Source organism: Vombatus ursinus, unplaced genomic scaffold (assembly GCF_900497805.2).
Source record: "Vombatus ursinus unplaced genomic scaffold, bare-nosed wombat genome assembly UNPS02014803.1, whole genome shotgun sequence".
Taxonomy (NCBI): Eukaryota; Metazoa; Chordata; class Mammalia; order Diprotodontia; family Vombatidae; genus Vombatus; species Vombatus ursinus.
Genome location: NW_020954581.1, coordinates 2,464,031 through 2,486,524, shown reverse-complemented (window position 1 = coordinate 2,486,524; position 22,494 = coordinate 2,464,031). Strand labels below are relative to the sequence as shown.

At 39.7% G+C, this 22,494-nt stretch overlaps 3 protein-coding genes across 4 annotated transcripts in view; 2 read left to right on the top strand and 1 right to left on the bottom strand.

Annotated features, from left to right (window-relative positions):
• RPF1 (ribosome production factor 1 homolog) overlaps positions 1 to 12,442 on the top strand; it is a 33,187-nt gene extending 20,745 nt beyond the window's left edge. The window contains exons 6-9 of the mRNA XM_027873958.1: positions 1,183 to 1,265; positions 1,893 to 2,074; positions 7,930 to 8,056; positions 11,096 to 12,442. Of these exons, the coding sequence (XP_027729759.1) occupies positions 1,183 to 1,265; positions 1,893 to 2,074; positions 7,930 to 8,056; positions 11,096 to 11,137 (434 nt within the window). The 3' untranslated portion in view covers positions 11,138 to 12,442. The remainder of the gene's footprint in view (positions 1 to 1,182; positions 1,266 to 1,892; positions 2,075 to 7,929; positions 8,057 to 11,095) is intronic.
• On the bottom strand, positions 11,803 to 16,007 carry GNG5 (G protein subunit gamma 5). Its single transcript, XM_027873960.1, has 3 exons — positions 15,770 to 16,007; positions 13,305 to 13,458; positions 11,803 to 12,052 (listed from the first exon to the last, which is right to left on the bottom strand). Exons 1-2 carry the CDS (start codon positions 15,848 to 15,850, stop codon positions 13,333 to 13,335), a joined length of 207 nt encoding a protein of 68 aa, XP_027729761.1. The 5' UTR covers positions 15,851 to 16,007; the 3' UTR covers positions 11,803 to 12,052; positions 13,305 to 13,332.
• Positions 16,008 to 16,300: 293 nt separating this feature from the next.
• Positions 16,301 to 22,494, top strand: part of SPATA1 (spermatogenesis associated 1) — a 77,508-nt gene continuing 71,314 nt past the window's right edge. The window contains exons 1-2 of one of the 2 annotated variants that reach the window (XM_027873953.1): positions 16,301 to 16,390; positions 20,937 to 21,136. In XM_027873953.1, coding sequence (XP_027729754.1) covers positions 21,095 to 21,136 — 42 coding nt within the window. In that variant the 5' untranslated portion in view covers positions 16,301 to 16,390; positions 20,937 to 21,094. The remainder of the gene's footprint in view (positions 16,391 to 20,936; positions 21,137 to 22,494) is intronic. The other variant, XM_027873952.1, reaches the window with a different exon arrangement.

Genomic DNA, 22,494 nt, shown 5'->3' with positions numbered 1-22,494 from the left:
TACTTGCTTTGTTAATTCTGGTGTTTCAAGGCTCTGTAATTTTGTTGGTGTGGGACCTCCCTCTGCAGATCACAGCCCTTCTGGAGTGTAGGAGATGGTCCTTGAGAGTTGTGACCAAAAAATTCATCACTCTGCCATTAAATCAGTGCTGAGCCTCTCCAGCTTAAGCTGGGCTAGTCCTTGGATGGCAGACATGCAATCCATCACCAGACCCATATTTAACTGTTTTAGAAAAATATTCTGTTTCAAGGCAAATGCTGTCATTTTTTTTTATTGCTTCAAAAAGCACCAAACAAATGAAGCTCATTTTTCTCCCTATTTCTGTTTATGGTTATAACAGACATTTATATGGCATGTTAAAATTTGCAGTACTTTTTAGATATTATCTCACTTGAGCCTTCCATCAGCCCACTTTCCCTATAGTATGAACCTTTGAGGTTTAAAACATCTTCCCCAAAGTTGGAGGCAACTCATTTCCATATACCTAGTGTAACAGATTTCTAGCCCCTGCTGCTGATATTACTGGTGCAGCTGGTGTGGGTGGAATGTCCCAGATTATCTTGCTACTGCCCTGAAAGTCCAGGGGAAACGTGACTGCTTCTTTGAGGGCTATCAATGAAGAGAGTGGACAGGAGGATGATGACAACTCTTAGTCTGACCTACATTGCTGAGCATTGGCACCAGTCATCTCCCCACTGAAGTTGGTGAGCCGTGTAACAGCATTAGAATTCATTGCACAAGTAAGCCCCCTGGGTTCATACTTCACTTAGGGCTTAGCACACATAGTAGGTACTTAGTAAATGCTTATTCATGGTCATGATATCTGTATATTGGAAGTAATGGCTGCAAGGTCAGAGAGTGGGGCCAAGAAGATAGTGACTTATGTAGTCTGTGTAGGTAGAAATGTATATTTTGAGATTGACTTCCCACATGCCAGTTTGTAACCTGAGATATTTTTATGTATCTAGAAAAATGACTCAGTAAAGTTAGAGTAGTTTATTTTTTTCCAATTTATTTTATTTTTCAATTAGCAAGCATTTGTTTTCTCTCCCCATCCTCAGACCCAATTTAAAAGAAAACAAGATAAAGATTATAAGTATTCTAAGTATCTAGGGGACTAGTTTCATAAATTGCAGTATTTGGATCAGTTCAATTTCTATTCATTCTTAATTTTGTAATCAGATGGACTTGTTTTAAGTCATTTGCCTCATGGTCCAACTGCTCATTTTAGAATGAGCAGTGTTCGCCTCCGTAAAGAGATAAAGGTAAGTTTTTTTGTTTATCCCTTTGCTTGAAGTATTACTATGCATATTTCTAAATTGTATCCTTCCTAATAATGCTTACAGAAAACTTTTTTCTGTTCTTATTGAAGCATGAATTGTTTTGTTCTTTGCCGGAGAACAGCTTTTTAATTGCTTCCATTCCATTTTTCTAATTTTTAGAAGTGTACAAATTGTAATATTCCATTTTTATTTTTATGAATATTAGAAAATGTAACATATTTCCATTAGTGCCAAGTTCTCATAAAAATAAAGGCAATCTAACGATGAGAGTTGCCCTGTCTTTCTGTGGATAGGACTTTCTTTAATCTGTAAGTAATTTGGGGGAACATTTGTGCTGAATGCCTGTTGTCTCAGTCTCTGGTTTTAGACTGAAGTGACTATCAAGATCTAAAAGTTGCAGAAGTTAAATTAATCTGCTAAGCTATTCTTTAAAAATAGATACTTTAACTGTTTATTTTGAATAAGTTCTTACTTGACATTGGAATAAAGAATGCTTTCTTGCATCATTTTAAGATGATAACTAAAGAAATATTGGTGTGTGCTCTACAGTTATGGCTAGAACTATGTTAGCTCTCTTAAACCTGTAGTAATTCTGCAAAATTGTTCCAGAGGAAAGGGAAAGAACCCACCCAACATTCACCTGAAGTAATTCTGAATAATTTTACAACAAGACTGGGTCATTCCATTGGACGTATGTTTGCTTCTCTCTTCCCCCATGATCCTCAGTTTATTGGAAGGCAAGTTGCAACATTTCATAATCAGCGGGATTACATCTTTTTCAGATTTCACAGGTAAAATTTTCAGTTATGTAATGGAATTAATAAGAGATCTAATTAAGTTCTATGTACTTTAAGAATGTTAATAAAAATCATTATTTACGTGGCCTTTCATAGTTACAAAAGGCCTGATATACATTGTCTTTTTTGTAATAATTATGTTTCAAGTGTCCCAAGGTCTCAGAATTGGGAGCTCAAAGACTGCCCTGATCAAAGCTTTACCTTAATAAGGTCCTCAACAAATAGTCATCCAGTCCTTACATGAAGAAACCTGATGAAAAGGAGCTAACTCCCTTCTGAGATAACCTGTTTAGAAGTTTTACCTCACAGTGGGCCTAAATTGGCCTCTTGACACTTCTGCCCATTCCTCTTAGTCCTGTTCTCTGGAACCAAAAAGCAATTGTTCCTTTTTTTTGTGTGACAGCTCATTACAGTGTCCTCTCTAAATCTCCTCTTTGCCAGTCTAAACATGCATAATTCCTTTAGCCCATCTTTATGTGATATGTACTTGAGGTCCTCGGCATCTTGGTTTCCATTCTCTGTATGCTTCCTAGCTTATCAATATCCTTTGTTAAATATGGCACTTGGAACTGAACACAATATTCTAATGTGGTCTGGTTATCAGTTTGTTGGATTTAACCCATTATTGTCTGAACATATTTTGGAATCCTAACTTTGTTTTCTCATAAATTAGCTAGCTAATTTTGTACTATCTGCAAATTTGATAAACATACTATCTATGCCTTTGGCTAAGAGCCACTCTCACATCCCTGAGGAATTTCACCAGATACCTGCTTCCAAGGTGATATACAGCTGTTAGTGACTACTCTTTGATTCTGGCCATTCAGCCAGTTCCGAATTCACTTAACTATATTGTCATCTTACTCGTATTTCTACCTCTTGTTCTCCTAAACAAGATAGACATTTGTTCAAAAACTTTGCTAAAATTTAGGTAAATGAAAGCATTCCTTTGATTTACAAGTCTAGTAACTTGGACAGTGAATGAAGTAAATGGGGTTTGTCGTGACCTGTCCTTGATGAAGTAATGCTGGCTTTTTTTTTTGTAACTCTTTATAAGTATTGCATTAAATATATCGTCTATAATATGGTCAAGAATTGAAGGTATTGTCACAGTTCTCTTTTTTGAAAATTGGAAAATTTGCCATTCTCTAATCCTGTTTTACTTCCCTTGTTCTCCATGATCTTTCAGAGATCCCCGATAATAGCTTAGTAGTCACATCTGCCAATTTTAGGGCGGAAGGATATAGTTCATCTTGGCCTGGAAACATGAACTCATCATGGACAGAGAGAGATTGTCTTACTATCTGCCTGCTAATCTTGGATATCAGCTCCCTGTTAATCATTTTTATTCTCTTTACTAGTCCAAAGATCTTTCTTCTTTGAAGAGAAAACTGAAGCAGAATAACCTAAACACCTGTGCCTTTTGTATCATGTACCAATTATCAGTGTCATCCCACCAACACTCAGTGGCACTTTTATGGTCAAATTATCATCCTTCTATTAGGAGCATTAGTTCCTCTTCTTACCTGTACATTGTGCTTATATTTATAGCTAACCAAGACCATTGGTGTTATTGTTGGCTCCTTCCTTGGATTTTTTTCTCCTTTGAACTACTGAGAATTGTCTGTTTTCTTCATCTTACATAGTAGCTATTCTATAGAAGTATCTAGTTTGACAGATGTACAGAGAAAGTATCTTCATTATACGTTTCATTTTCAGCTTAAAACCCTTTTGAAGATACTCTTACCAAATATTGTTAGGTGGATTCCATTCTGGACCAGGAGCTTGTCATTCCTGTTTTTTAAACTTGGGTATGGAATCTAAATACCTTTTGCTGGCACCATGTCTTTAATGAGAGGGTCATTTATCAAATCTTCAATTCTCTTCAGAAGGTAATCCTTCTGATCTGAGAACAATGATGAAACAACACTTAGGTTCCTGAGGTTTTTGCCCAAGATTTTGTTATCTTTAGCAGTACTTTGTAGATTTTGTATGTTAGTTAGTATTATTTGTGTTCATAGAATTCTCTAGAAATGGCTAGTAAGTTCTCTGGTTTATAAGTCTTAGGAAGGTCTCTGTTGCATCCTGGATGCCTGCACCAGGAAGGCCCTTTCTGTTGCTGTTTCAGGCCAACAAAGAACTGCTTTAGTTCGCTCAGTGGGAAATCACCCACCGCTGCTGCTCTCTTCCTCCTCAGACCCTTCTAGTGGTGGATCCACTGTTATCCTTTGGGGGACAAGCAAATGCCTCTTCCTCAGAGAGTTCACCCTCCTCCCTGCAGCTTCACATCTTCTCTTCTTTTGCCTCTGTCTCACTTTCTTCTACCTGGCCAGCTTTGTTTTCTGTTTCTTAAGATCCTTTTTTCTTTGTCTTGACAGGGAAACCCTTCCTTGTTTTTATTTTATATTTATCCCTTCATTCTCCCTGAACATGTGGTAAGGCATTCCTTGAACCCCTTGACTTTTTTCTGTGGGGGACCATTCTGCATTTTGAGCGTAGATAAGTCATTTGGCTGTGGTAAAAAGAGAATGATCATATACTCATATGTCAATGCAAAACTCTGCCCTCCCTATTTGCTGAAATTGAGAATTTGAGTCTTCTGTCCTCCTCACTAGTAGCTCTTCTGTTGAATTGCTCCGACAGATTTCTTGTGCCTCCACAGTAAACTCTGGAGTTGTCACCATCCTCACCTCATTATTCCCTTGTTGTCTTGATAGTCACACCTATCTTCCTTTTTCTTTTCATACTAATGTTTCCGTTGTCTTGCTTACGTTGTCTTTTTAACTGTTTTAACTCTACTTTCTTTTCCTTTTGGGGTCCTTCCTAGTTAATGTATCTGGCCCCCAGTTTCTCATGAATTCTCACTTCTCATCACCAGTTGCTTTCTGGGCATTTCTAGTCAGATGTCCTGGGGTATCCTCAAAATTATTATGTACGAAACAGAACTCATTATCTTCCCCCTTCTTCAGACTTCCCTGTTTCTGTCAAGGGCACCCCCTGCTTCTGGTCACCCTGGTTCACAATGTTGGGGTCATCCTGGCCTCTTCACTCTCCTGCACACTTGTCAGTTGCCAAGTCTCATTGAGTCCGCCTCCACAACATCTTTTGTATCCATTCCTTTCTCTTCACACCTTTTTACCTGGGACTACTGCAGCAGCCCCTTAGGTGTTGTCCCAGCCTCCACACTCTCCTCTCTCTAGTCAGTCAACAAGCATTTATTGAGTTCCTCTGTGTGCCAGGTAACTAGGTTCTGGGGCTGCAGAGACAAACGTCTCTGCTTACATCCAATTAAGAGAGACCATGCATATATGGTCTGTGTATAGATACAAGATTTATACAAAGTAAATACAAAATAACTTTGGTGGGTTTGGGAGGCACTAGGAGCTGGGGGTAGGGGGAAGGGAATAGGAAAGATTCATATAAACTGGTGCTTGAGCTGACCTTGAAGGAAGCTCAGGATTGTAAGAAAGGGGTGAGAAGGGAGTACATTTCAGACATAGGTGAGGAACAGCAAGGTTTGGGGCAGGTTTGATTGGATTGTAGATGGAGTGAAGCTTGAAAAAGGTAGGCTTTGAATGCTGAATAGGAGTTTAATGGAACCCTAGAGGACATAAGAAACTGCTGGTGTTTATGGAGCTGAGCACTCCTTGCCCCCAGTCAGACATGTGCATTATGGATTTCAGTTTGGCAGTGTGAAAGATTAGGAGGCCACTTTAATCATTTAAGAGAGGTGCTTAGGGCCTAAACTTAGGGGATGGCCATGTGACTAAAGAAAAGACAGTGAGTGGGGAAATATGGAGGGAAAATTGACAGGACCTGGCAGTTGACTGGATATGTGTGAGAAATGAGAGGAGTTAAGGAAGACTGATAGGAAGCTGGGTGCCTGGAAGGGTGTTGGGGACCTTAAACCAAAAAAGGGAAGTTCATAAGTAGAGTGGGTTTCAGGAGTAAGATGATGAGTTTTTTCTTGTACATGGTGAGTTTAAATATTCACTAAACAGTTTTGGTGATATAGGAATGGTGCTTAGGCAGAGAGTCTTAAGGCTGGACGTCTAAACCTGAAAGTCATCTGCATAGAGATAATTAAATTTGTGGGAGCTTATGACATCACCAAGAAAGTATATAGAGAGAAGATGTCCAGGGTAGTCTGGGACTGTGGCTGTAATTACTGGATGTGATTGGATTATTATTAACCGACAGAGAGGTCTGTGAAGGGAGTGATGAGATAGGAGAACCAAGAGAGAGCAGTGTGATCAAAACCCAAAGGGGAGAGAATATCAGTGAGGCAGAGTGATCAACAGTGTCAAATCCTTTGAGGTCAAGGTAATTGGCAAGTTTGGGGGTAGCACTTTCATGTGAATGATGAAGTTGGAAACTAGGTTGTAAATATTTGAGGAGTGAGAGGAGGAAGTGGAGACAGCTAGTGTAGACAATTTTTTCTAGGAGTTTGGTTGTGGAAAGGAAGAAAGATTTTAAGATAATAGCTTGAGGGAATGGAATGGTCAAGGGAGGGTTTTTGAAGGATAGAGGCGTGGACATGTTTGAAGGTAGCAGAGGAAGAGCCAACAGATAGGAGGAGGTTAAAGATCGGAGGAAGAACTGCTAGAGTGACATACCAAAAATACCGAGCAAACCCTCATTCAGAAAGGCAGCGTTCTCTCCAGCAGTTCCCAGTTGCCTCTAGGATCAAATAGGAGCTCCTTTGTTTGGTATCTGCAGCCCTGCAGAGGCTGGCTACAGCCTCCCTCTCTCTAGACTTTTTACCTATTTCTTCCCTTCAGCCCGTTTACTTACCATTGTACACAGCAAGATTGAGCACAGTTAGCTAGATGAGATGCTAAGGTAGACTGAAAAGAAATCAGACAGTGGAACACAGTGTTAATTGATGTGTTCACGTGAAACTCAAGAAAATTTTGAGTGTCATGCTTCATAATTGTCAGTGGACCCATTCAGTTCAATATTTTTATCAGAAACTTAGATGAAGGACACTATACGTGGTGTTCATTTAGAGGACATGAAAGCTAGAAACGGAAAGATTAACTAATCTCTTGGTTAAGAGAATCAGGATTCAAAAAAATTTGTCAGATTGGAGCAATAGGCTGAATCTAGTCAGATTGAATTTAATAGGATAAAGTCTAGCCTTTATGGTCAGTAAATCAACTATATAAATTGGGGGTAGATGGCTAGATAATTTTATTTAACTAAGCTCAGTAAGTGTTAATAGTTTATTATGATATTCCTTCAATCTCCCAAACAAATGCAATTTTAGTAATCATTAATAGAAGTGTAATGTCTAGAATGAGGGCAGTGATAGTCTTACTGCTTCACTAGTCAGATAACATCTGGAATCATACTGTTTTCCCATTCTAAGTACCATATTTAAAGAGTAACATTAGCAGGGAGAAATGAGGCCAGAGAAAGGCAGTTAGGTGTATGGTATGATGTAGAGAAAATGTGTTGAACATAGAAGAGGAATTTGATTTGCTCAGCCTCAGGAAAGACCTAGGACCAGTGGATAGAAATTGTGGAAAGCCAGATTTAAGGAAAAATTTCAAACAATTAAAGGTGTCTAGAAATTGAAATGGACTGCCTTGGCAGGTAGCAGGTTTCTGCTCATAATAAGGATGTCAAGTGGACGCTGGATGATTACAAGTTGCAAATGTGAAGAGGGAAGATTGGTAATTCCAGAAGGGATTCATCTAAAAGACCTTTGAAGTTGCCATCCATCTCGAAGATACGTAGGCTCTGTTCTTTGTCATGTGGAAAGGAACTGAGAGAGCTGGTTTAGCCTTTAGTTAAAAATGAATTTAAAAAAATAATTTTTATAAACTTTTCTTTTGTTGTTCAAGGTACCTTTTTAAGAGCGAAAAGAAAGTGGGAATTCAAGAACTTGGACCACGTTTTACCCTAAAATTGAGATCTCTTCAGAAAGGAACCTTTGATTCTAAATATGGAGAATATGAATGGGTTCATAAGGTATGTTTTAGAATATCTGAAATACTAGTTGATCAATCAGTTTTAAAATCATGAAGCAGAAAGGAAAAGCTCTTCTAAGTGATCTTTAAGCTTTAGGAATGAGGTCTATTCTAGAATCCTTACCTCTGACGTGCTTGTGCTCAAGTTGGAGTGGATAAAACGATAAAGCAGGGGTGGGAAACCTGTGACTTTAAGGCCAATATAGCCTCCTAGGTCCTTAAGTATGGCCTTTTGACTGAATCTAAATTTTCTAGAACAGATCTTTTTATTTTTATTAATACATATTTGTTTGTCTTTTATATTTTTATTTTAAAAATAAATGTATTTAAAATACCAAAAAAATAAAATAAGTTTCAATGAAATAATCCTCCCAGATTGACCAGCACAATTAGAACATCCTTAAGCCATAACAGCTAAATTGATGGCTGCTATGCTCATTATTTAGTTCTAACTTCCCCCACCTTACTGGTGTCACTACCATATGAGGCTTGCTGGCAAGAGTTTAGGGGGATTGAGTACGCCATTCTGTTACCAGCTTTTGATAACGGTGCACTGTTTCTGTTTGAAATGAAGTTTGTGAATAGTTGCATAGCTCCACAGTATTTTTAAAAATTCTGTCTGCTTAACAGCCCATCATATCAAAGAAGACCTAGAGAAAGCTGCAGGAAGAAAACAGATTATTTTTTTTAATGAGAATTGGGAATTGCAATATTATCTTGTTGCAATATTATTTTGTTTCTGCTATAGATAAGATGATTTGCTTGCTTTGTGATACTACACTGATAACATTAAGGAAATTCAATGCTCATCAGCATTATAACACTCATAAGGGCCGCAAATATTTTAAATTAGAGGGAGAAGCACGAAAGGTTGTATTGCAGAAATTAAAAGATGAAAAGCAAAAGCAAAGACAGTTCGTTCAAGCAGCAATAAGACCTGGAAATAATGTTACTGAAGCTACATATAAAGTAGCTTATGTACTTGGAAAAAGGAGAAGTTATTCGGTGATGTAGAAATTGTGAAAGAATGCATTGTCAAAGTTGTAGGATGCTTAGGACCCTCCCCCCCAATAACATTTCAAAGTACAAACAATTGCCTCTTTTAAAGAGAACCATAACTGATTTTTAACATAACAACTTTATGCAGTACTTGAAAAGGAAAATATCTGTTATTCAGTTACTTTGGTTGAATCAACTTGTACCACTGACTCGGTGCATGTTTTGTACTTCATTCGAGTCATAACAGAAGATTTTCTTCACTACAAAGAATTACTTGCTTTGGGCACTCTTGCGAAGACAACATGGGAAATAGTTACTATCTTCAACGATTTTCAAGATAAATGTCATGAAGTTGAACTGAATTTGGTAAATTTAGTGAGTGTCTGTACAGATGGTGCACCTTCCATGATAGGAAAACAAGAAGAGTGTTTTGCATAGATTAAAAAAAAAGTATTAGCAGATCCAGTTGCTCTTATTTCTTTTCATTGTATCTTACATCAGCAAAATCTCTGTGCTAAAGCTACTATTTTAAGTGACACTAAGCAACAAGTTATAAGTATTGTTAACTATATTTGTGCAAATGCAGCACGGCATCATCAGTTTCATAGTATGCTAAAGTTGACTGATGAGGTATTCAGTGTGGATTTGCCTTATCATTCTAAAGCGCGTTGGCTATCTCAGGGACAGGCGTTAGCCAAAATTTTATCTCTGTGAGAACAGATAGTTAATTTTTATGAAGAACAGAATCAGCCACGGGAATTAATTGTTGAAAGAAGGTTTCTATAGGAATGCTGCATTTCTGTGTGATACGTCAAATCAAAAAGACTTGAATATTTCTTTGCAAGGTAAAACTAAGTCTACATATGATATGTGGCAAAAAATCCAAGCATTTTGTAAAAAGCCTTCTTTTTTCAAAACACTTCTTCAAAAGGAAATTTCTGATGAACATTTTCCTCAGTTAGCAAAGGTCATTGATGAGCAGGATGGCATATGCGAATCATTTGAAGAATACAGAGCTGTTATAGACCTATTAATTGGGAGAATACAGTGAAAGATTCAGTCACTTTGATTTACTCAAATTAGCATTTCAGCCTCACCTAGTTGATATCTCCAAGGCACCTAAAGAACTACAGGTGGAATCGATTGAGCTCTCAGTAGATGATATTTTAAAGTCAGTGTTTTTTGCTAAGAAAGATCCAACTGAAATATGGAAAAATTTGGTAGAATACCCACACCTTTGGCAACATGTCGGAAGAATGCTTTCTTGCGTTTGAACCACTGGTTGTTGAGTCTACATTCTACCTAACCCAAATCATAACGCCTTTAAGGTCACAAATGACTGATACTCATCTAGAGGATAAACTGAAACTGCAGACCTCCATGCTGCAACCAAATACTCAAATGCTTTCCAACCAAAAGCAGACACAACAAAGTCATTAAAAGATTAGTTAACTTTAAAATTAACAAATAATTTCATTTTTTGAAATTATTAAGTATATAATATTAGGTTTTTATAAAATAATGTACATTTTAAAGAATATCATTTTGTAAGTTTCTTGAATTTGGCCTTATTTGATTACAAGTAAATATTAATGCAGTCTTCCAACACGAAAAGGTTCCTCACCCCTGGGATAAAGAGATTAAACTATTATATCATGACCAGTTTCTTTCAAAGATCTCTAGAAATACTTGGTTTGAAAATTGTAAGGCAGTAATCTGAAATAGTTTCTTCTTAACAGTCAAGTAGAATACTTATTTTGGACAATAATTTTTGCTTTAACAAGACTACTGATTATGGCTTAGACTAAACCTAATTTTTTAGTTAATGGGGAAACAGAAAGCTTTCGACTCTTGGTACCCAACTAAGGCTCTAATACCACATAAATATAGATCTTTTCTCATGTATATATATGCTATGGATTTTATTAGCTTTAATTTTACATTTTAAAATTTATATTTATTTTATTAACTTTAAGCTGTCTTTACTCTTGTACCTATTTGTTTTACTCAAGCCATTTTTTTTGTTTGTTTGGATTTTTAGCCCCGTGAAATGGACACAAGTAGAAGGAAATTTCATTTATGAAGTACTTAGGAAAGCAGGATTGGACATCACCTGTTTTGAACTGTTATTTTTTACTGAAGAGACCTCATCTGAAGACACACTCACTTTTCAGCCATATATTTGTCAATGAAAGTCCTTTCATTGATTATCCTTTGAATGTATCAGCTCTTTGTAGTAATAAATGAATGTTGGAGTATGTTCTTTAATATATCCATTTTTTCTAACTTTCACCTTGTACTGAGCTGGGAATAATGTATAACTTTTCTTTTTTTAAAGTCAGCTTGTTGCCTGGTAGAAGAAAACAGAATGAATAGCTGAAAGCGAATTAGACTAGGAGTCCAGAGAGCCAGATTCTAGTACCTGTCTGGTCACACACCAAGTCATTGAAAGGATCTCTTTCTGTCTATCGATCAGATAGATGATAATCTTGCAAATAGCATATTCTATGATGTTGGTGTGATAGGGACTAGAAGAGAAATAATTCAGTAGAGCTTTGCACCACTACAGAAATAACTCAAAGGATATCCTGTATGGACTGGATCAAGTTTATGTACATTGAACTAAATATACTACATTTGATTTCAGGTTTACCCTATGATTCTTTTTTTCCCCTTATTTAATATATTTTATTTTTACCCTATGAGTCTTTGAAACCCATTATTAACCCTTAAAGAACTACAAAAATGTGATTTTCATCTGAATACTTTATTGTATTCTTACCAGTGTACAAAACAGAAATCAATGACAATTCGGAGAGGTAGATGAGAAAGTCTGACACAAGTTGAAATTTGGATGATTAACGTGGCACATTATTACACACATATAGATTAAACTTTTGTGCAGGCTTTAGAATTCTCTCTCCTTTGAATGGTCACAATTCACATCACAACATCACGTCACGTCACAGATGCACATATGAAGACTGGATTCAGAGATCTGAAAGAAAAACAAATTTACACAGGAGAACAGTTACTCTTAAAGAATACATTCACATGTCATAACCATATAAAAAACAAGCAATCCTAGAACACACCCAAAATGTGGGATAGAGGATTTGTACTGAGTCAGAAGACATGGATTCTAATGCCTGCTGTATCTTTTGCTGTCCTGTGGACTTTTAACAAGTCATAACCAGAGCCTCATATGTATGATAAAGGGCAAGTGCCTCTAAGAGTTATGCCAAATAACTTGTTTGTATACCCATTATTCATTTCATTTGTGAAAGGAGCTGGATTTGAAACACAATGTTAAATGTAGAACATGCTACTCTGTAACTTGTAATGGCAAGAACCCTTTGTATTAAAAATACTTTATACTGGTGCCGCAGCATGTTGCATGGTTGTGGTGGTTACTTTTGAATACATGGTAATTCTACACACATGGGCTTGTTTGTACACTCCCAGATTTCAAAGAGAACTCAATTAGGGAGGTACAGCTGGAACTTGGTATTTTCAGGAAGCAACTTCCTGAACACTGAAGATTTCAGAATTTCTATAAAGGGTGGACGTGTTAACGATCCTTACACAAGAAAAATTCAAATAGAGACTAAGGCTGCTTATTTTTCTTCTAGCTAATGCTATTGAACTATTTCCTTGGCTATTTTACTGGATAAGTTTTTTTCCTTGCTAACTATTTGTAAGTTAAGTGGAAAAAAAAAACCACCACCAGGTTTTGCCATTTAAGCTTCAGTATGCACAAAAAAATACTACCGGATTGTCAGGATCATTTAGTTTTAAATGTGCAGTTTCATTTTCCTTAGATGATTTAGTAAATATCTCTATAATATATGGAATGATTAAGTCTTTTCTAATCATTAGTTTCCTAATCCTCTGGCTCACTATCCGATTAACTCAATTAATTCTAGAAAATTCAGTAATTTGTTTCTGAATTCAAAACTTGATATTTTACTACACTAACAATTCACATCCAGCCAAGATCTGTAATGGTGTTCTTGGGCCAGTTTTTAGTGTGTACTTAGCTAAAGAATATTCATCTTGAATTGGTAAGGCAGCTAAATAGAAGAGCACTGCTAAGTCAAAGTGTAATTAGATATTATATTACTTCAATAGAGAGAACTGGAACCAATTGGGAAAAGGTGCAGACAGACATCTGGGGAGCTGTCAAAAATGGAACTGTGTTCAACAAAGGAATTAACCTGTTGGGTTTTTATTTTTTTAAGGTAACTTACCCTTCCCAAGTAGCTTAAGATCATCTTGCTACAGGAAAGAACAGACTTTCTGCGGCCGGAAAGGATTAGTACTGGAAGATACCCCAGTCAGCAGGGGATCGTTTTGGGCATTTTGCAGGCAAAACTGTTTCAGATCAGTAGCAGCTTGAGAAACCTATTTATAACAAATAGAGAACAAAGTGTTGTTAGGTGATAGAAATATTTTAATGAAGACTTTTCTCAGCTCTTTGCTGAAAACAATATTATACCTCAAAGAAGATATGTGCACTAATTAAAGGCTAGTGTGCCTATGCTAAGTGATCCTATTACATATACTCATGAACAAAGTACCTCTTCTGATCCACTTCAATGTCTCAGACTTTACCATTTCACAGAATTGGACTTCCAAGTTGGCTGAACTTTGTTATTCTACTCCCACCACTTTCTTTCTACCTTTCCTTTGCTAAATTTTCCTGTCTCCTGTGACCTTGAATCCCTAGAACCATTCCTATTTCACCATTTTCATCACTGTGGCTTCACTTGTTTTCACATCCAGCCACTTTAAAAGATGTTTCACACAAGGTTGGACCAAATTATCCCAGGTGCCTTCTAATTCTGATTTAAGACTTGTCTAATAAAGACAATTTTTAAATCATTCTGGAATCTGCCCATTTTCAACAGTTACTGTATACCATGTTACATAAGAAAGTGCTTCCCTTCCCCCCATAATATGTAAATATGCCCTTGGTCCACAGAAGCCAATAAGGTAGAAATAGCTGACTGAGGAGAGAAATGGGTTCAAATCTTGCTCCTGAGACTTAACTAGCTGTGAATATCCTTTAGCAAACAACCCGAGTCTCAGTTTTCTCATCCAAATAATGACGTGCCAATAATTCTCACCGGGGTTGCAGTGAAAATCAAATAAGATAATGAATATAAATCGATTTGCTAGTCTTGAAATTCTGCATCAAGTACCAGCTATTCCTCAACCCTAACCCTAGCCCTGTCCTAGGGACAAAGATGTGTATCTATAACAGAGCTAGCCAATAAAGAAATTACAACCCAGTTGTAGAAATGAGACTCAATTAGCATGAATCAATTATTAAACAAGGCAATATTACATCCTGATATAATAACGTGTTGAATTATAAGCAATAGTTGGAAAAAGGTTTAGTATGCAACAGTGCTGATACTGCAAAAAAGGGAGTTTATGAAAGATCAATCGAGGACAGATTCATGAAGAGACAGGATCTGAGCTGGGGCTTAAAAGATGGGTGGGCTCTAGATTGGCAGTTTATAAATGGGAGAATATCCTAGGGTAGCCAGGTGGACTGACTGACCTGAATGAGTTTCTGTTTAGGAGGGGCATGACAAGGTCACAGAAGGTTTCTTAGAATTCTGTCCTTGAGCCCAATCCCCTCATTTACACACAAGGAAACTGAGGCCCAGAAAGGTTAAGTTCTTTGCCTTGCAAGGTCACGCAAGTCAAAAAGCCTCAGAGGTGGGAACACTATTATCTACTCAACTGCATAGAATTGGACAGCACAAAGAACGTTGTGTAAACTACAAAGTGCTCTATACATCGAAGCTATTTGTTCCCCGAAGCAGACTATTTCTCTCGTGTCCCGGGAGGGTGCATTTTTTTATTAATTTTTTTTTCTCATCTCCTCAGTCCTCCCCTGACTCCTCTTTTTCTCTCCCAGCCTTTCCCCCCAAGCATAAACAGAGGCAAACCAGAAATTCCCTAGAGCCAGTTAATTTCATTTTTCTTCTTCCGTAGTAAGAATGGTAGTTTAAAAAAAAAAAAAAAGTGGAACCTGTAAAAGATCAGCTCAAGTTTTTCTTCCTGTTCTCAGGAGACGGAAGAACTTAAGACCTGAGGAGGGTATAAATGCTGAACCCAATTAGAAACGGGACGGGAGAGCAGACTTGGAATGGGTTCTTTTAGGGGAGAGACGTTTGTCGGGGTGGGGGGAGGCAGAGAAGAGGCGGGTCAAGGGAAAAGAAGGGGAAAGCGACATCGTACAGGGCAGCACATGGGAATCTGAGACTGGAACCTGAGACAAACAAAAAGAGAGCGCGGGGCACGGCTCAAGAAATCACGAAAGTCTCTTTGTCCCCATCCCCCCCACCCACTCTACCCGGGTGTCACTCGGGGCACGAACTCCCAAGTCCGGGGTTCGGGGCGATTGGCAAGGGAGAGGGTCACCAGAATGACAAGGAGTCGGGGGTCTAGGGAAGAGTTCCCCCCTCCCCTGGGGAAATTCGGAGGAGCCCCAGACACTTGTTAACCCAAGTGTGCAGGGGCCAGTCAGGGGGCTGGGGTCTTTGAGGGGCTGGGATATCGCGGGTTGGGGTCTCTGGGTCTGCAGTCTTTGCGGGGCTAGGATCTTTGGAGGGATGGAGCCTCCCGAGGGATGAGGGCTCGAGGTTTGGAGTCCGAGCCCCTCCCGGGGCTGCAGCGGGTATCTGGGGAGGGGGCTCACCTTCACGCGGTGGAGCCCGGCCTCGAGCCGGAGCTGCTGCACCACCTTCCTCATGGCGACGACGTTGGAGCTGCTGGACATGGCGCAAGGAGCCGGGGTCCGCGGTCGGTGGTCGGTGGTCGGGTGGTGGGTGGTCGGGCAGACGTCCGCTCGCTCCCTGGCTCGCTGGGTCTGGCGGCGCGCCGGGTGTGTGGTGCCTATAAGTACCCGAGGGTGTGCGCGCCGGGCGGGGGGACAGGCGCGGGGAGGGGGGCACTGGGGGAGGGGGCGGTGCTACTCGGAACTTTGTTTCTAAGTTTCCGGTGCTCCGCCAAGTACCGCCACCCTCGCAGCGCGCATGCGCCAGGTCCTCCACCCGCTCCCGCCCCTCCCGGAGTCTCCTCCACCCCGCCCCTCTTGCTCTGCGGCAAGCCCCCCCCACACCCCCCTAGGGTCCCGGAGCTGCGGCGCGCGCCTCGCCGGGTGCGCGCTAGGGGCCGCGGGCGGACGGTGGGGCCGGGCGCGCCTCGGGAGCGCGCGCGCGTGTGCGCGACCGGCTCGACGCCCCAACCCCCTCCTCTTCCTCCCCTGCGCCTTCCTTCCGAGAGAGCGAGCGAGCGAGCGAGTGGTGGGAGGGGAGCGGTAAGAGCCCGGGCGGACCCCGACCGCGGACGAGGACCCCTCCCCCGGAGACCGGCCCAGGGGGAGCGGGGGGGCGCCTGTCCGACGGACGGAGGGATCCCCGACCTAGACTGGCGGGGGGGCACCTGGGAGGCCGCCGGGCAGCCCCTTCTTACCGGGGGAAACTGAGGCTGGGTGGGGCGTAAGTGGTCCTTCCTCCAGTGCCCTCTGACGGCAGAGGAAACTGAGGCACGGGGCGGAGAGGCCATTACCCCAGCACCCTCTGTGACACCAGAGGAAACTGAGGCACAGGGACAGAATGGTCCTTACCCCAACACCCTCTGTGACACCAGAGGAAACTGAGGCACAGGGACAGAATGGTCCTTACCCCAACACCCTCTGTGACACCAGAGGAAACTGAGGCACTGGGACAGAGTGATAATTACTCCAGCACCCCCTTAGACACCAGAGGAAACTGAGGCACAGGGACAGAGTGGTCATTACCCCAGCACCCCCTTAGACACCAGAAGAAAGTGAGGCACAGGGACAGAATGGTCCTTACCCCAACACCCTCTGTGACACCAGAGGAAACTGAGGCACTGGGACAGAGTGATAATTACTCCAGCACCCCCTTAGACACCAGAGGAAACTGAGGCACAGGGACAGAGTGGTCATTACCCCAGCACCCCCTTAGACACCAGAAGAAAGTGAGGCACAGGGACAGAATGGTCCTTACCCCAACACCCTCTGTGACACCAGAGGAAACTGAGGCACTGGGACAGAGTGATAATTACTCCAGCACCCCCTTAGACACCAGAGGAAACTGAGGCACAGGGACAGAGTGGTCATTACCCCAGCACCCCCTTAGACACCAGAGGAAACTGAGGCACAGGGACAGAGTGGTCATTACCCCAACACCCCCTTAGACACCAGAGGAAACTGAGGCAGGGGACGGGGTCCTTATCCCAGCACCCCCTTAGACACAAGAGGAAACTGAGGCATAGGGACAGAGTTGTCATTATTCCATCACCCTCTGTGACACAAGAGGAAACTGAGGCACAGGGACAGAATGGTCCTTACTGCAACACCCCCTTAGACACCAGAGGAAACTGAGGCACGGGATGGAGTAGTCATTACTCCATCACCCTCTGTGAAACAAGAGGAAACTGAGGCATAGGGACAGAGTGATCATTGCTCCAGTCCCCTCTGGAATCAGAAGAAACTGAGGCACAGGGACTAAGTAGTCATTACTCCAACACTCTCTGTGACACCAGAGGAAACTGAGGCACAGGGACAGAGTGGTCATTACTCCATTTTTTTTTTCACAAAAGGATATTGAGGTCCAGAATAAAGTGGTAGAGGGCAGATTCAAACCCAGGTCCTCTGAAAACAAAACCACTACTTTTCCCACTCAACCCCACTGGCTTCCCCTTACTTCTCCCACCCCCAACTCTCTCAAGAGGAAGATGGATCTCACGGAGTCATCTAAGTCAATGGCATCAAACTCAAATAGAACGAAATCATTAATAAGGATCCCTGCGATTGTCTATTGACTTAGAAAACCACCTATTAACATCATCTATATTTTCTTGTATTTCTATTTTGCTAAGTATTTCCCAGTTACATTTTTAATCTGGGAGTGGTGTGGGCTATGTGTTTGACAACTCTCATCCAGTCCTGTTTTCTCATTTTCCATATGAGGAAACTGAGGCCTAGAGAGTAAATGGCAGAGGCCAGATCAAGTTGTTAACAAGCATTTATTAAGATTAGTTTGTGTGCCAAGTATTGTGCTAAATGCTGGGAATATGGAGAATCACAGAAGAACCCTTCTCTCCAACTCACTTTTGAAACCGCTAAGTACATACAAGATATGTACAGAGCATATGAGAGAGACTTCGAGAGGGGAAGTCTTTGGCAGCTGGGGAGGAGGGTCCGGAAGCTTCCTGGAGTAAGTGGGATGGGAGCTGAGTCATGGAGGAAGTCAGGAAAGCTAAGAGTTGGAAGTGGGGGAGTAGAGCATTCCAGAAGTTGGGAATAGTAAGTACAAAGGTGAAGAAACTTGAATCTGCTGAGGCCCAGAGAGTAAGGTGGTGGAAGCCAAATTCAAATCCAGGCCCAGTACTTTAGCCAATGTACAACTACCAGCTGACCTCCTGGGCTTTCAGAGGTCAGGACCTCCTGGGCTTCCAGAGCAAGAAGGGATCTTAGAGGTCTTCTAACCCAACTTCCTTAACTTTATACATGGAGAAAAAGGACCACGAACTGGAACGGGTCATTTCACCTGTGTGGTCCTCAGTTTCTTCATCTGTAAAATGAGAGTAGTTGGTTTAACATGTGGTCTGAAATGTTTATCTTGGAGATTAGCTAGCACACTTAACCAGCTAAAATTTCTAAGTGGTCAAACTCTGGGCAATGTTTCGACCCACTTAACTTTATGAAAGTATGTTCTTTCATAGAATCCTGAAATCTAAGTTCATAGCTCATACAGATGTATTTCTGATTACGTGGCCCATTACTGAAACAAATGCATATACTCTTGGTTTATATCAGGGACATACAGATCCAGCCTTGAGCCTGTTTTTGTACCCCTTTGAGCTAAGAATGGTTTTTTATTTGTTTGTTTGTTTGTTTTGGTGAGGCAGTTGGGGTTAAGTGACTTGCTCAGAGTCTCACAGCTAGGAAGTATTATGTGTCTGAGGCCGGATTTGACCTCAGGTCCTTCTGACTTAAGCGCCGGTGCTCTATCCAAAGAATATTTTGTTTTGTTTTGTTTTGTTTTTACATTTTTAAACACAATAAAACTTAGTAAAAACCATTCTTATTTGGGGTTGCACAGAAAAAAGCAGCTGGCTAGATTTGGCCTCATGGTTATAGATTACCGCCCCTTAGTACATGTATCATAGGTTTTTAACCACAGTCTGCAGTAGATAAACTTCAAGGAGCCCATAAGCTTGGATAGAAAACTTTATTTCAATATGATTGGTTTTCTTTGCCATCCAATATATTTTATTTTATGTATTTAAAAACATTATTCCGAGAAGGAGACCATAAGCTTCAACAGATTGCCAAAGGGTTTGGGGGGTCCATGACACACAAAAGAGTTAAGAACCTCTGAATTACACGGTTAAGCTAACTCCATACAATGTACATGGTTAAGCTAGTTCCACAAAGTAGGCTGGAACAATGCTTGTCTTTTCCTTCATGAGTATAGATTACTATGTAGACTATACCTGAACTCTCTCTAACTGCTTTCCAGAAAGACTATACAAATTTATAGTACCTATTTTCCTGTAACTTTTCCAACATTTGTCATTTTCAACTGATTGCATTTTGAACTTGAATATAGGAAGATTTGATTTGATTCACACAATGATTCATGTCATATCAAACTAGACAAGTTCAGGAGTTTGTGTAATACCCCAAGAAATTAATCAATCACGACTATCCTTAAAATGGAATTCTTAAAGCTGCACCCTGCTCCAGGGTGGTAGCACTATTAAGTTAGGTAGAACTTAATGAACTTTTCTAATGTTATACAAGCAGTTCAAAGTATATAATAGAATTTCTTAGACTCATCCATATGGTTCCTTTATCATCAGTAAGAAACCACCTGATTATATTTGCTCTTTGGTAACTTCCTTCATGGATGACAAATTCATCGCTTAGCTTTAAGCATAAATTAATGGGGATCTTATATCCTGACAAAGTTCAGGACTGTTTGGTCTCATCTGAAACATTCACTCTTTTTTGTAGATGTAAAGGAATCTGTGCCTGGAGGGAAATCCACATGTTGAGATTCTGATAATATCATTCCAGATAGTTATCTGTACAAACTTAAATTTTCTACTAACAAAACCTATTTTAGGTGAAATATCACGCATTATCATTTGTTTGATGAAAAACAGAAGACGAGTTACTCAATATTAAATCAATTCTTGATCATGCCCTAATAAAGAAATTTATTAGATCATTTGGCAAAAATTATAAAGAACATAGTTTTCCTCTATATGAATTGATAGCTGTACTCACTGGGTACTTTTCATTTAGTATAGATTATTTTTCTGCATTCTAAAGTTCTAGTTTTAAACCAACCTTAAAGTCTTTTTCTCAAAGTTTTATTTTAAAATAAGTTTATTAATATCTTTTGTTTAAAATTTCCCTGTATATCTTTCCCACTTACCTGTTCCATAGAGTCATCCCATATTTAAAAAAAAAAAGTTAAAGAAAAAAAGAGGAAGAGAAAAAATCAGCAAAATTGGTCAATATATTAGAAAAATAACAACCTATGCAATGTTCCCCAACTTGTAGGCCTCCCCTCCAACCTCTGAAAAGTAATGGGGGATGGGTGTCTTCTTATATTTCTTATTTGGGATCAAGCTTGTTTTTTCTGATTTTGCAATACTCATTTTTGATTGTTTTGTGGTGGTTGTGGTAGGAAACATTTACATTGTTGTAGTTATTGTGTGTGTGGTTTTCTTGGCTGTACTTTGTATCAGTTCCTGTAAGCCTTTCCATGCTTCTCTGTATTCGTCTTATTTATCATTTCTTACATTTTTTTCCTTCTTAGCAGGCATTTATATGACTTGAAGATAAAAGATGAATGGAATACTATCATTGAGTCACCTAAAGGATCTATATTATGACCCCTATCATTAAGTAATGCTTAAATGAAAAAGAAGACCCCAAGAAGCAATCAGAAGTAATTATTACCTTACTCAGGCATCAATGACTACGTCATTCAATCCAAGTCGACCTTCTTCATCAGAGGTAAACAATTCTTTTTGTATGAAAAACCTTTAAAACCTGCTTGTTGGGGCAGCTAGGTGGCGCAGTGGATAGAGCACCGGCCCTGGAGTCAGGAGGACCTGAATTCAAATCCGGCCTCAGACCAAACACTTGACACTTACTAGCTGTGTGACCCTGGGCAAGTCACTTAACCCCAATTGCCTTAAAAAAAACAAAAACAAAAAAAACTGCTTGTTCACATTAAAAAAAACCCATTATTTATGAAACGCAAGTACAAATTATGTAAATAGAGTCTGTGATAACTTAGCACTGAAAATTTGATATTGTTCATTTACATTATAAAATTGCTTCTGGGCCACAAAGATATATGGATTAACTATCATTTCTTTGTAGTGGTTATCCATTTATTTATAGAACATACTGTAACTAATGAGGCACACACATTTATTTGGAATTTGGCCACAGTATGTCATCAAAAGTATTAAAGCAATTTATTTAATTTAGAAATACTATTTGTGTCACATTTATTTCATTTAGCATGGTTTTATCTCATAAACAATATTAATAAATACTATTAGAAAAATATTAAATTATGTGCAAAATCAAAATTTTAAAGGCTTGAGAAGTCTTAGTACTTAGGTAATAATTTTAAAAACTGTTTTGATTTTCAGTGTGTGGCATATGACAATCTTATTATTAGACTTGCCTTTTTTAAGAATAATTTTTTTTTAGGAAATAAGATACACAGGAAATGAGGTATAGAAATCTATCTTACCCTACAGGAAAATAGAAGGGGAAGGGGATAAGAGAAGGGGGGTTGGTGATGAAAGGGAGGGCAGATTGGTGAAGGGTATACAGAATACATGCCATCATGTGGTGGGGGGAGGGGAAAGATGGTGAGAAAATTTGGAACTCACAATCTTGTGGAAGTGAATGTTGAAACTAAAAATAAATAAATAAATTGGAAAAAAAAGAATAATTGCTTTGTAGTAATTTTAATATCCTATCTATTCACAGGATAGCATACTATATACAGTCATATATAGTGTGTCGTAACAACATATATATATATATAGTCATAACAAATACCAATAGAAGTACAGGTATAAGTAGCAGTATGAAGAAGTACCACCTAACTTTTAAACACACCCATTTGTAGTTCTGAGGATGAAAGTGGGCTCCCTCAAATGCCCTGGAAAGCAAGAATTGTCCCTTAAGATACTTTTGAGGGGCAGCTAGGTGGCGCAGTGGATAGAGCACCGGCCCTGGATTCAGGAGGACCTGAGTTAAAATTTGACTTCAGACACCTAACACTTACTAGCTGTGTGACCCTGGGCAAATCACTTAACCCCACTGCCTAGCCAAAAAGAAAAAAAAAA